Genomic DNA, 14,606 nt, shown 5'->3' on the forward strand with positions numbered 1-14,606 from the left:
GTCATCCAGGTAGACATATATGAACTGATCAACCATGTCTCTCAACACGTCATTGACGAGTGCCTGGAAAACCGCTGGGGAGTTGGAAAGCCCAAAAGGCATAACCAAATATTCAAAGTGTCCCCTGGGGGTATTGAAAGCGGTTTTCCATTCATCCCCCTTCCTGATGCGAACCAAATGATAGGCATTACGTAAATCCAATTTTGTGAAAATGGATGCTCCCTGCAACCTCTCGAAAGCTGAAGACATCAACGGCAAAGGATAAGTATTCTTTACCGTGATGTTATTCAGCTCCCGGTAATCAATACAAGGCCGCAGAGAACCATCCTTCTTACCCACAAAAAAGAATCCCGCCCCCGCGGGAGAAGAGGAAGGTCGGATGAATCCGGCTGCTAAAGAATCAGAAATATATTTCTCCATGGCCTCCCTCTCAGGAACCGAAAGAGAGTAAAGTTTGCCCTTAGACGGAGACTTACCTGACACTAGATCTATTGCACAGTCATAGGGACGATGCGGAGGGAGAGATCGACAATGAAGAATCCGTGGTGAGATCAGCAGTGAGGAATCCAATCCAGCACAGAGCAGGCGAAACACGAGGAAAACAAACAGGAGCAGGCACGCAGACGGGGATTCATCAACAACGATCTGACAAACATGGGACGAAAGACAGGGCATTAAATAGGCTGTGATAATTACAATCAGCTGTCGCAGATCAGGATGATAGGGAGATCAGTGACAACGCCCACATGAAACAATGAATGAACTGAGACACACCCACACACTCACACACACACACGTAAACACACAGACTAGAATGAGACAGCGGATCTACCAACCGTGACACCTGGCCGCTTTTAGGGCCTTTTTATAACGTGACATACTGTCTTTCCATGCGATTCTAAAGACATCTAAATTAGTTTGTTTCCATTTACGCTCTAAATTACGGGTTTCTCTCTTTAGAACATGCGTAGTATTGTTGTACCATGGTGCTTTACTTTTCTCTCTGACCTTTTTTAATCTAATGGGTGCAACAATATCCAATTTTCCAGAGAGAATGGTGCTCATAGTGCTAGTTAATTCCTCTAGTTCATCTGTTTGTTTGGGTTCACTGAGCAGCTGAGACAGATCAGATAAGCAATTTGAAAAATTATCTATGGTGGATGGAAGGATTGTTCTGCCTGATCATAACAACCTGGAACTGAACAAGCTCAGTGGAACAGTGGAGATAATAGTGGACTACAGGAGAAACTCCCCCGACTCACCATCATCAGTGTTTCCTGGACTCTACCATCTCTCAGGGCCTGAAGTGGGACAATCACATTCTCAAAATCCAAATGAATCAAATAGGATTGACTCAGAAAAGACGTCAATGCACACGTGTCACCTGATCCACAAATGCACATTACTTTGTTGCATGCACATATTCTGACCTACATTAATACAAAATCGAGGTTTTGTATTAACAACTATGTCTCTATTTGTACAAAATGCTGCACATTCATGCATTTCTGGATTTTGCACACAGTAGTTACTGTATTAGTTTAAATGTAGTGATGCACATTTGTGAATTTGTCAAATAAATGGGTAGTTGTGCACACATTAATAATTAACACCAGGCCTATTAATTTGTAGTTGTTTGTGTGTGGGTTGTGAAATGCTTAAAAACCGCGAAAAGAAAGTCTCAAAATCCAAATGAATCAAATGAGATTGACTCAGAAAAGACGTCAATGAATGCACATGTGTCACCTGATCCACAAACGCACATCTTTGTTGCATGCGCAAATTATGATACACTAATACAAAAGAAAACATTTGTATTCACAAAAATGTCTCTATTTGTACAAATTGCTACACATTCATTCAATTTTGAATTTTGCACACACAAGTTGAAAGGCATTTGGTTGTAGATAGTAAAACATATCTGCAACCTTTATGAAGTTCATGGATTATGTTAATAATTTTGATACTATATTCATCCCATAGCTAAACAGTACGACTGCTCTGTGTAGGAGGAGAGCGTTGTCAGGAAAGTCTCAAAAACACACACACACACAAATCCAAGGCGATTCACACGTGAATGATGATTTTCACATTCAAGGATAAACTCGTACATTTTAAACATTCAAAGGTTTTTGTGCACAGTTGTGCACAGTACATCTACGAATTGTGTTTTGCATTTGTGAAGTGTATTTTATGAATATATCATTTTATTTTGTGCATGTGAATTGCATTTTGTGAATATATATTTTATTTTTTTCACGCACATGAATTTTTTTTGTGTACGTGAATTAGGTTTCATGCATGTGAAATTGTCTAAGCATGTGTGAATCATGTTTTTTGAGACTAATCCACTTCCATAGAGCGCTGCCAGGAAAGTCTAAAAAACACACACACATTCAAGGCGATTCACACGTGAATGACGATTTGCACATTCACATTCAAGGATAAACTCGTACATTTTAAACATTCAACGTTTTTTGTGCACAGTTGTACATCTACGAATTGTGTTTTGCATTTGTGAAGTGTATTTTATGAATATATATAATTTTATTTTGCGCATGGAAATTGCTTTTTGTGAATATTTTTTTTCACACACGTGAATTTTTTTTGTGTGTACGTGAATTAGGTTTCATGCATGTGAAATTGTCTACGCATGTGTGAATCATGTTTTTTGCGTGAATTATATTTGAGACTAATCTGCTTCCATAAGAAGGTTGTGGTTTAAAAATAAACATTCTGACATAAACACTCTGTCAGCTACACTATTTACTTCTGAAAATTATATTTTATTAGCCATCATTTATACACAGCCATCATTTGTAGTAGCCTATTCACAAACTGTTTGCTTAAACGTAGCGTTTTTTTCGGAGTTCACTGTGTAGCCTGCTCCCTGAATCGTCGCGCTTATTCATTTGTGGATGTTAACTGAATCTGTAAGTCAGCTACACTGTTTATTTCTGAATATTATATTTTATTCTAGTGCGCTTAACATTATCGCTACAGTGTAATAGTAGCCTATGCTATTCACCAACTAAACATATCCTATTCAATGCGTTCACAGTCTCTTTCACAGCCATCATTTGTAGTAGCCTATTCACAAACTGTTTGCTCAAGCGTAGCGTTTTCTCAGAGTTCACTGTGTAGTCTGCTCCCTCAATCGTGTAGCAATTTTCCATATTTATTGTATGTCATTATGTCAGTATCAGTATTTGCTTTCTACCATGCACAAATAAAAATGTCACTGAACTTTTGCTGTGTAATTGTAACAATGAGCACTCAAACACACCGTACCAACAATTACTAAAAACACACAAAAACTGATTTTGCACAGGCACTTTGCACTAGTTACATGAATTTGAAGAAAGTCAGGTAAGTAAACCATCTTCATATGACCAGATTTTTTACAGTGATTAAAAATTAGGTTAAACAACCAGCTTGATCAACTGTTAATCTTGAAAATAATAGAAAATCTATCAGTTTAATCCATCTCAAATGAGATAACCAGCATAAAGCTGTGCAATAATGCAGCCTATAACAATGGTCTTTAAGAATAGAAAATCCCTTTGAAAGGCTGAAAGGTCTGTAACCAGACTATATCAATGAAAAAATAAAAATGAAAAAATAAATCACCAGCATACAATGTTTCCATTCAGTTTTTATCAGATCTTTATTTTCTCACAGGTGTGGACCTTGTGGCACAGTTCAAGCAAGAGTAGGGAATTTGCCTCATTAGGGAAGTGTATAAGATCAGAAAATCCTGCTCAGGAAAAGGGAACCTTATTGGTTTACTGGAGTGTCCCATACAAAATTCTCACCGAATGCACCTTGATCATTGATATTAAAGGTGCCAGCATACATACATACATCTGTTTGATGCGAAAAGAAAAGAAACATGGAGCAGATTGAAAAAATGATTCATCCCTGTCCAATCCACCATGTCCATCCCACCTCAGAAAAATCAAGCAAGGTACTATGATCTGTTCAAATGCTTTCAACTAAAACATTTACTTCCATATTGTTCAATGGAGGTATTTTACATCAAAGGCGGTTAGAGATCATTGGGCTAATCAATTATAGATGACTCCATATTGCTGTCAATACTTCATGTACCATTTTGTGGCAAAGTCCCTGAAACTAGACTAAGGAGGCTTTGGCAACAAAAGTTAATGTGTAGCTTTACAAAACCACCTGGAATAAAATTAACTGCCATGAAATGGAATGTTCATGGAGCTGCGAGTCCTGCGACTCGCATGTCAGGTTAGGCAGCACTGCAACAGAGACTTTGGAGTGAGCGTCAATGCACAAAGACTGGCATTTGCTCGCTCTTAAGCTACAACTACTCCAAACTTGCATGATAGGGAAGCCTCAACTTGGAATTCCACCTAAACTTCCTCTCTGTTGTGCCATAATGCTCTCACAGTTGTCAAGTAAACGTGCAATTTAAGCATTATTTTACAGTCCTGAAAAACAATCAGATTTGTAAGGGGAAAAAAATTAAAAGAACATTAGTAGGAATACAGCATAGAAAAAGACAGATAAGATAGATTAGACATGATGCTGAACACTTGACAGCTCCTCCACACACACGCGCACGCACACACACACACACAAGTTCTTCAGGACAGAGTCTATCAACTGACACCCTCTGTCTTTCTAAAATTCACTATCAGCGTTTGGAGAGCTCATTTGATAACCAGTCCAGTCCTTCATAGAGTCCGGTGCCTTGTGTAGCGCAGGTCGCTTGAACGTACCACTGTGGAAAACAGACAACGGACAATAAAAATGCAGTCACTGCTTAAACAAGTGGATGTTTGGAGTCAATCAAGTAAGTGTGCGTACCGTTCTGCTGCGTAGACTCTGCAGCCCAAGTTTGTCTGTGAGTTCACTGACAGCCATGGCGTTGGGCAGATCCTGTTTGTTTGCAAAAACCAGCAGCACAGCGTCCCTCAGTTCATCTTCCTGCAACTGTATAAATGAAGAAAGTGAGCATGATGAGGCTGATCTAACAATGTCAATAAATCAAACACATTTATACATTACAGGGCTCAACAATAAGAATGGAGTCACGGGCCACCTGGCAAATTAGCGAATACTGCACATTAAAAACCTAGTAATTGTGAAATAATAATAAAAAATAAAACGTAGGTAAAAAATAAAATACTTTTCCTGATATTTAAAATAAAATATTAATGTCAATATGAAATATTGAATTATTTACTACACACATTTTCTTTTAAATTCATGTGCCCTCGTAATCATTAATCAAAATAACTTCCCCTGCCTCTAACAGCTACATCTCTTCTATGATGACGCGTTTCCTGGCGCGAGCGCGGTCACTCACATGAGATCACAGCAATGGCAAACTACAGTTATCCAGCGGTCCAATCAATTCACAATGGAAAAAAAAAAACAAGTCCCGCCCTTTCTTGTTAGAAAAGCCGTTTCACTTGGATACATCTCACAACTTAATATTCAACAACAGCTGATGGGCCCCATTGACTTCCATAGTATGGAAGTCAATGGGGTCCATCAACTGTTTGGTTACCAACATTCTTCAAAATATCTTCTTTTGTGTTCAGCCGAAGAAAGAAAGGTTTGGAACAACTTGAGGGTGAATAAATGACAATTTAAATTTTTGGGGTAAACTATCCCTTTAAGCTGGACAATGACACTATTTTCTTCTAGAGCTGCTCTACTGCCGAAACAAACCTTGTTGCATTATTTTCCTGTAATCACTGTAAAGCTGCTTTGAAACAATCCGTATTGTAAAAAGCGCTATATAAAGGTGACTTGATAATAGGGAAGAAAATGCAGTATTATTCCCACAAATTGAATGGCATTGTGTGTGTTAACAAATGGCAAAGTTCCTTACAAACATAACACATGGACTTTGTCATGACACTTTGGTAAGAAAGCTTCGGCCAAGAACATAAATGCACATGTAAATACAAATACATTGTGTAACGTGATCTCAGTTCAGGTCACTGAAAAAGTGACAGGTTCTTGAGCGTGATCCAAGACTTTAGATATAGAATGACGGTTCACTCCTATTATGAATGGGAGAAACTGCAACCTGCAATATCTTCTGAGTAAAAGAGCCAATCGTTGATTGGTAAAGTCACGGCAGCTCCCGTTAGAAGCTCCGGTTCCCATTGAAGCTTGAGACTACTGAGACTAGACTTTAATGCTATTTGATCATAAGCAACAACATTTATGGGACAGTTTGTGTCAGATTTTGTTGCGGATTTGAAATGTGATATTTAGTTGTGAACATACAGGTGAGATTTCATGATTCCCCCATTCAAATAGATAGGACTTGGGTTGCGTCCGAAATCGCATACTCTCGAGTAGGTACTTATTTTGAATAAGTAATTACTTCACAACCACTAAACAAAGTGTGCTATATAGTATGAATGTAATCTGGAAGTATTACATTGATTCGCCATTCTGTCATTATCACATGACCTACTAGTGTCAGTTGCATCGCTTTAATGCCATTCACAAATCCTCTCCCGTGGGCTCATGGGATAGTAAAGTCTCCATCATATGCACTTCATAAACTCGCCGGAATGAGTACTGTGAATTCTGTCACATACTGTTTTTCACTTACTATATAGTAGGGAAGTATGCAATTTCGGATGCAGCCCTGGTCTTGGATGCTCGAAGGCATTGCGAATATGGCCGCCGAGTGAACAGACTTTCCTTGAAAGGGACTTTGGCGTGATGCAGATTTTATGTAATATCTGAAGGTTAAATGGAATGCTTACCATTTTAGAAAGCTCTTCTGCGGATTCTGCAACTCTTTCTCTGTCGTTGCTGTCCACAACAAAGATCAGACCCTGAGGACAAAATAATTAACAGTTTGGGCTCAACAGCTAAAATAATGATCCTTGAAACGCTTCAAATGAATAACATTCACAAAAGCATCTCAACCACATAGAAAGAGACTTCAGATCAGGATGCTGCTGAAGGGGCACAGTTATATGTTGCTTTGGATAAACATATTGAGAAACAGATAAGTGGCAACTTCACAGCAAAATGACCCTGTATAAAAATCATACCTGTGTGTTCTGAAAATAGTGTCTCCAGAGAGGACGAATCTTGTCCTGACCGCCGACATCCCACACAGTGAAGCAGATGTTCTTGTATTCAACAGTTTCTACATTAAAACCTGTCCATCAGCAGAAAACAAATACAGTTCAACAACAACTTACTCAAGGTGCATCATAATATCAAAAATATTTGATTTGCTTTGATTAGTGATAGGCAAATACATCAGCCATGGTGATTCACTAGCTGATATTTGGCTATTAAAGAGATTATCGCCAATGACAGCACCTACATTTTTTACCCTTCGTTCCTCCATTACTGTAGCTCGCTCAGAAACAGTGAGAGTGACTTTGCAACACAGTCCATATTTTTTGAATAATTTCTGTAAAAGCTTGTGATAATGTGGCAGACAGCAACAGTTACTAAGGTAGGATTGGTCAGTAATGTTTTTAAGGTGGAGCTTAGTGAAGAGTAAATCAACAGCAGTAGCCATTACACCTTTTGGCAGCTCAAAGACCAACTGAAAGCATTGCCAATGAATACAATATTTGATCATATTCGATTATTTTAATGAATTTTGAAAAAAAAAAAAAAAAACTTAATTTCAGTCATTCATATTAATTGTATATGCCGTCAATAAATTGGATTATGCATAAATTAGTAATATATAGGCAATTGGACCCATCTAGATATCTGCACCAATAAAAACAATTATAAAAGCTTTTAATAATGTCGGTGTCAGACAAAACATTACTTTAAGTGCAAATTCTCCCTGAAAACACTTGGTTAAAACCCACACTGTAGTTGTAAAGGCAATGGCTGTGACATTACAGATACTGATCAACAAAATGAACAGAATCTTGAAAACTGATTCACATGTATAAGATTTAATCACGAGCTGCTTCTGTTTTAAATGAGAAATGTAACATTGTGAAAGAGTGAAAGTCATGTCAGTGTAATCTCACCTATAGTGGGGATGGTGGTGACAATTTCTCCCAGCTTTAGCTTGTAAAGTATTGTGGTTTTACCTGCAGCGTCCAAACCCACTGAAATTTATGTTTTAAAAAAAAAGTTAGCTGTCAATTTCATTACAATGGTGTGATTTTATCTATTCATTCAATCTCTATCTGAAGCTAGCAAGCTAACATTAGCCACTGCCCAAGACATATGACATTGGTTCTTGAATTTCAATGAGGAAATGACTAAAATCATCTTTTATTTAATCTTACACCCACATACTATCTATATTGTCTTAGAATTGAATATTTACCACACAAATATATCAGAAACACAGAAGTGTAATGTACTTGAAACACTCACCCATCAGTATTCTCATCTGTTTCTTGCCGAAAAGTCTCCCAAACAGCGATGAGATGGTCAGACCCATGATGATTTAAAAGAAGAGCTTAAACCCTATCAACAAGCGAACCAATAAAGAAAATGAAATAACGTATTTTAATGAATATTCTGTCTCTTTGTGCTCAGTGTCTCGCGGTCGCTTGACGCGTTGCCACGTAAGAAAGGAGCCACCGTGGAAGTCTTGGCGTCACTTCCTGCTGCAATCACATTCTGGGCAGTGATGTCATAATTATTCATAACTTCCGATATGTTCTGAAACGCCCGCGTACTTTTTATTATGTCTGATGATAGCGATAGCATACAAACTAGACTTGCATTATTCTCTCTTTAAAAAAAAAAATCCCCATAATTAGGGGCACGGCGAATTTGAAACCACTGGACAACCTTATTTTTTATATTTTTTATCTTATTGTTTTGTTTGTTATTTATTAATTAAACCAAAAACCAAGACTAAATGAAGAACAACAATCCTCGTATATATATATATATATATATATATATATATATACCCTTTCATGCATGAATTATGATAACCTCTCAGTCAGTTTTTTTCCTATGTGTTTTTATTGCTCTTAGGTCATGACTACTCAGATGCTCCCTCCAGTGTACCAGAGTATGTCAATTTACCCTTATTAACTGATCATTCTGATTATGTTCAAGATGGACACATTTCTAGCATAGCCCTCCTCTGAGAAAACCTAGCTATACGTTTTTTTCAATCTCATCTGAAATGAGCAGTGTTGGGGATTGCAACATTGCGTATTACAATAACTTGCATTACGAAATCAGATTACTTTTTGATCTAACAAATAAAGTAATGCATTACAAGTCACGTACATTATGTAATCACATGACTTTTTTTGATGTCAGTGAAAATTATATTCTAATAATACAAATACATTTATTTACAGTCAAAAAAGTCACTGCAGATTAAGTATTTTCAAAAACAATATTCACAGTATAAGTATGAATTGTAGCTGAAATATAGCCATTGATGCATGAGGTCCATTACAGTGGACAGATGATTAATCAGATTTTTCTCCCAATCTAAAATCAAAACTTGGAAAATTTAACTGTGATAGGATTCATTCGATATTGCTTGATACTGCAATTTTTTTTTACCTACAAGAGTCTCCTAGGATAGAAGGAATGGGTGGATATTCCGGGGCAACTTGGCATTTCTGACTGACCATTGGCCATCTTGGTTTGGAGGGGGGAAAAAATCAAAACACAAAGGCTTGCCACTTGGTTGCAGTGTATAGGATGATGCACCAGGGTCTAATGAAGAGGTTGATGTGCAACTTTGCCATCAAAACCCATGCAAATTCAAGAAAATGCTTTTTTAATAGCTGTCCACTGTAGTCATCACTATGCATGAAAGGGTTAATATTATTATTATTATTAAATCAATTGAAAAATAGGCATATTTTCCATTTGTATTGTTATTTTTATGATTCATTATGGTTAAGTTAGTTGTTGTTTTTTAAATTGATTCATTAAATGTTATATTAACTCCCCATCACCCAGTATTTTTATTATTATTATTATTTCGAAATTAAGTAATCTTTCTAGCCAACTATGCTAGAAAATAGTTGCTAATTTTTCATTGAATAACTGATTTTGTTGCACGTGACATTTTGACCAGTAGAGGTCACTGCTTGCTAATCTTACTCGGACCCTCACCACTAAAATTAGCAAGCAGTGGTGAGGATCCGAGTAAGATATCAGTACCAGGCCCGGAGTGGGTAATCGGGAGAATCGGGAGAATTCCCGGTGGGCCGCTTCACTTTTGGGCCGGTCGAGGATTTTTATTTTATTTTTTTCACATTTCAATGTCACGTTTACATTAGGCTACACACTTTCCGCATTCTGACACCGCAGCGCACAGAGTTCTCCCCTCCTATAGAGTTGGTTGGGTCCATAGCCCGTCTTTTCCAAAACGTTTTCTCACGTAGGCTACCGCGGCACCGCCGCCCGCGCCTACCGATAGCTGGGCCGGCCCTACAGTAACGGTACGTGTCAGGGAAGATGGATGGAGGTAGAGGCCAGGAGGTATGGAAGCTTGTTTCCGCCACAGAATAAAACATTTTAAAAGATAATTGTGACTTTTTATCTCACAATTGTGAGTTTACATCTCGCAATTCTGACTTTATTTCTCAGAATTGCGTGAAATAAAGTCGCAATTGTGTGTTATAAAGTCAGAACCAATTGTGTGTTATAAAGTCATAATTGCGTGAAATAAAGTCGCAATTGCGTGTTATAAAGTCAGAATTGCGAGATATAGAGTCAGAATTGTGTGCTATAAAGTCAGAATTGTGTGTTATAAAGTCAGAATTGCGAGATATAAAGTCAGAATTGTGAGATATAAAGACAGAATTGTGAGATATAAAGACAGAATTGTGAGATATAAAGTCAGAATTGTGTGTTATAAAGTCAGAATTGTGAGATATAAAGTCAGAATTGTGAGATATAAAGTCAGAATTGTGTGTTATAAAGTCAGAATTGTGAGATATAAAGTCAGAATTGTGTGAAATAAAGTCGCAATTGCTTAAAGTCTAAGTGAATTATTATTTAACCTTTAGGCTACATTTATTTGTTAACCCATGGTATTAATACAAACTACACAATAGTACGAGCTGAACTGTTGCTTCATTTATCCAATTTAGAAAAAGTGCTAATTTGGAATTCCACCATGGAAAAAGTGGGCCGGTCTTGGGCTTGAAACTCCCGGGCTGAAAAGTGGCCCAACTCCGGCCCTGATCAGTACAGAACACAAACACAACAGAAACACAGTTTACAGATTAGTAGTTCAACAACACACATATAGCCTATGCATTATTAATGTTTAGGCCTATATTAGCCATTTGAAAGTGTTTCCAAAGATGTTAATAGTTGTAGACCTATATATATAGCCTACTATTAGGCTGTTTGATAGATATCTAATCATTTAAGGAGCTTGACTTTTATGTTTTATCACCATGATAACAGACCACACAACACATACCTGTGGCACGCTCTGTAATGTAAAACACATGAGGTTTTCCCCGCAAAAACATAGGCATGAAAGCAATGAGAGGAGCGCAGCCGCACAGGTGAGACTGTAGATGTCACATGATCAGAGGTTCAACGTCCAGGTGAGACGGCGGGAGTCAGACAGACAGACAGCGGCTGTACTGTACATGTACATGACAGGATACACAAAACAACAACGAGCTGGCATGTAGTTCATGGAATTAATCTCTTTATCATGAAGTCAAGAGTTGGATTATCAGATGATGAAGAAAAGGTAATTAATCACACTTGAAGTCTAAGAGAATACAACTTAATGTGGAAAAAACCAGCATGTCATTATTTGCCGCTATACACTTGGCTTTAAAATATTTAAACCAAAAACAGACAGTTGGCTACATTGATCTACTATGATGACTGTTTAACTTTCGATTTGATTACGTAGGCTTATTTATTATTAAAAAATATATTATTGGCTACATATTCTTATTCTTTGTGTTTCGTCTTAGTTGAACGCACAGATTACTGCTTTGTCTTGGATCTACGTCTCGGCCTTGAGTTTAAGGTGAGAAATAAAAAGTTGATTCGACTGTATATTCCATGGAAATGAGAAATGTTATATAAGCGCTTACGATCTATTGCTTTTAATTAATAATACATCTATAATGCATTAAAAGGAATTTCTTTTTCAATCAAAGAGAAACCATTACTTGCATCTGGAGTTATGCATTTTTTTATAGAGGTAGCTACACATAATCATGTTTTTTAGAAGTAAAATGTATGAATTGCTTTTATAATTTACTGAGACAAACTGAGGCAACGTATGAAACACACATATTTACTGTATTATACAGTAAAAATCACTTTTGTTTAGATTTTACTTTAAAAGTTAGTTTTGCCTTATTGTTATTAATTATGCAAATTGTAGTTTTATACTTAATTTTATGTTGTTTATAGCAATATGTTGTGTGTTTACAGTTTACAGTACCTCAATCAATACAGTTTGTGACCAACCACAGCAACCATGTTTTTTAAAATTACATTAACAAATAATAATACATTTAACTAACAAAATGTTAGTTAATGTGGTAACATCTTAAGTAATTTATTTTATTTCATTATTATCTAAATACATTAGTTTACATGGACTAACTAATTCTAAGGGTTAAATCAGGTAGAAATATGGAGACGACAGGGACAGAAGTTGCTTTTTTAAAATCCCAAAGTAGAATTCTTAAAATTAATTACCTTTTTTTCTGTTGCAGTCTGATAGGTAGTTGTTCTGTGGTGGTGGTGTCCATTATAAAGAGAAGGCATCTCAATGAACAGGTTAGTCAACATGCGAATGTAAAATTTCATTTTATCTTGTGGGAACAGATCTGATTAAACCACCAGCTTCTAAACGGGCAGGTTTTAAATTCATAATCTGAATTTTTTAATTGACAAATGGAATGAAATGATGGATTTGATGGATCTGCATTCCCCGGCTGAATCACAAAAGTCTTGCTGCAAAAGTCTACAGTGAGGGTCAATATTAGCTAAAAGTGAGCCAGTGTGCGCAGTGAAAACTAAGCCCTCTGATTACATCACTGCATACATCTCTCACGCATAACACGCTTTAGATAACTCTTTTGCAAAGTTCACCAAAACATTTGTACAAATATTTCTTCAGCTCTTATAAATAAAGGTTCCAAAAGGGGTTTCACAGCGATGCATTGAAGAACCATTTTGGTTCCCCAAAGAACCTTTCAGAGAATAGTTTTTGAAAGAACCATTTTTTCTTAGTGAAGAACATTTTAAAAATCTAAAGAACCCTTTTCCACTTTAAAGAACCGTTTCTGGAATGGAAATGTTCCATTGTTGTTAAAGTTTCCTCATGGATCCATCAATGCCAATAAAGAACCTTTGTGTAAGAGTGTATATTTCTTTATCATTGTTCTTTTGTTACAGGCTAAGCCTCTTCTTCAGCTGGCCCTGGCAGATTTCCTGGCGTCGCTTGTTTTGATGTGCACTGCCATAATTAATTTGCCTTATGAAATTTGGCCACTCAGTGAAAAGTTCTGCAACAACGGATTGCCTTTGTCTCTGGTGAGAAACTTATACAGAAACATGTAATCATGTGTAGCGGTTAAAATAATTTAAGTCTAATATAAGTCTGAAAGTATTTGTTTACATCTCCAACCTGGATACTACGTGCACATTTAATGCAGAAAAATAACAGTTTGTAGTGTGTGTGTGTGTGTGTGTGTGTGTGTGCATGACACAGTGCATTTACTGAATAATGTCCTTGTTATGCAACAACTTCCTTGAACAGCTGAGAAATGAACATCTTGGTAACAATGACTTGGTGTTGAGTTATACAGATGTTCATTCAGTGCTTTGTAGATTTCCAGCATTATTGTGTGTTGCCATAAAGCAACTGAAAACTTGATATATATACACACACACACATACAGGTGCACATTTATATGAGGCCACAACAGTAGGAAGGAACATTTCTTAATACTGCTTTTTTTCCCCAAAAAAATAATTAGAAGTATTGCAGCACACACCTTTGAATTGAAATATCAAACAAATTTAGTCAGGTGTGCAAAGCTTTCACTGTGGATCTGTGCAGCAGCTGTGATGAACTTCAGTTGTTGAAGCATTATCTCTGTCTCTTCCCAGGCCTTCTACTGCGTCTCGTTTCTGCTTGTCATTGTTTATGCCTGTGAGTCAGCACTTTCGTTTCAAGGATGGAGAGAAAAAGCAGAGCAAGAAGCATTTGAAAACCAGGTGAGCAGGGTTGCTGCTCACACACACACACACACGCACACACACACAAACTTACAACACACACTGTCGCTGTCACTGTCACTGTTACGTAGATTAAATCAATGTCACTGTTATTAACATGACGGCTATTAATGTTTGTTGACGCAGCATTTTTGGCAGAGTCTGAGACCGGTCAGGTTGTGCCACATTCCTCCCGTATTTTCTATATATAGTCACGTAAATTATCTCTGTGCAGTACATTTCTTAAAAGTACCCAACGCTAAAATAATATTTGTTGTTGTAACCTAAGGTAGTTCAGTCATAATAAATCATATTTTAACTCAAATCCTGTTCATTTAGATCAGTGTTACTGTCGTTAACTAAAACTAAAACCATATTAAAAATGTGTTACTTAAATAAAATATAACTGATAA

The 14,606-nt window shown here is 36.9% G+C and overlaps 2 protein-coding genes across 2 annotated transcripts; one reads left to right on the forward strand and one right to left on the reverse strand.

Annotated features, from left to right (window-relative positions):
* Positions 1–3,648: 3,648 nt before the first annotated feature.
* Positions 3,649–8,625, reverse strand: arf5 (ADP-ribosylation factor 5). Its single transcript, XM_084125225.1, has 6 exons — positions 8,371–8,625; positions 8,016–8,096; positions 7,062–7,171; positions 6,768–6,839; positions 4,840–4,965; positions 3,649–4,753 (listed from the first exon to the last, which is right to left on the reverse strand). Exons 1-6 carry the CDS (start codon positions 8,435–8,437, stop codon positions 4,667–4,669), a joined length of 543 nt encoding a protein of 180 aa, XP_083981351.1. The 5' UTR covers positions 8,438–8,625; the 3' UTR covers positions 3,649–4,666.
* Positions 8,626–11,547: 2,922 nt separating this feature from the next.
* On the forward strand, positions 11,548–14,409 carry LOC311089332 (uncharacterized protein). The gene is made up of 5 exons (XM_084123938.1): positions 11,548–11,695; positions 11,928–11,983; positions 12,684–12,747; positions 13,369–13,506; positions 14,086–14,409. Exons 1-5 carry the CDS (start codon positions 11,657–11,659, stop codon positions 14,308–14,310), a joined length of 522 nt encoding a protein of 173 aa, XP_083980064.1. The 5' UTR covers positions 11,548–11,656; the 3' UTR covers positions 14,311–14,409.
* Positions 14,410–14,606: the final 197 nt, after the last annotated feature.

Source organism: Abramis brama, assembly GCF_963993115.1.
Source record: "Abramis brama genome assembly, chromosome: 9".
Taxonomy (NCBI): Eukaryota; Metazoa; Chordata; class Actinopteri; order Cypriniformes; family Leuciscidae; genus Abramis; species Abramis brama.

Coding starts and splice junctions, on each gene's coding strand:
- arf5 (XM_084125225.1), bottom strand. CDS start 8,437: ATGGGTCTGACCATCTCATCGCTGTTTGGGAGACTTTTCGGCAAGAAA. Junction 8,097..8,370: donor ACAGATGAGAATACTGATGG/GTGAGTGTTTCA, acceptor CATAAATTTCAG/TGGGTTTGGACGCTGCAGGT. Junction 7,172..8,015: donor CACCACCATCCCCACTATAG/GTGAGATTACAC, acceptor GCTGATGGACAG/GTTTTAATGTAGAAACTGTT.
- LOC311089332 (XM_084123938.1), top strand. CDS start 11,657: ATGAAGTCAAGAGTTGGATTATCAGATGATGAAGAAAAG. Junction 11,984..12,683: donor GTCTCGGCCTTGAGTTTAAG/GTGAGAAATAAA, acceptor TTTCTGTTGCAG/TCTGATAGGTAGTTGTTCTG. Junction 12,748..13,368: donor GAAGGCATCTCAATGAACAG/GTTAGTCAACAT, acceptor CTTTTGTTACAG/GCTAAGCCTCTTCTTCAGCT.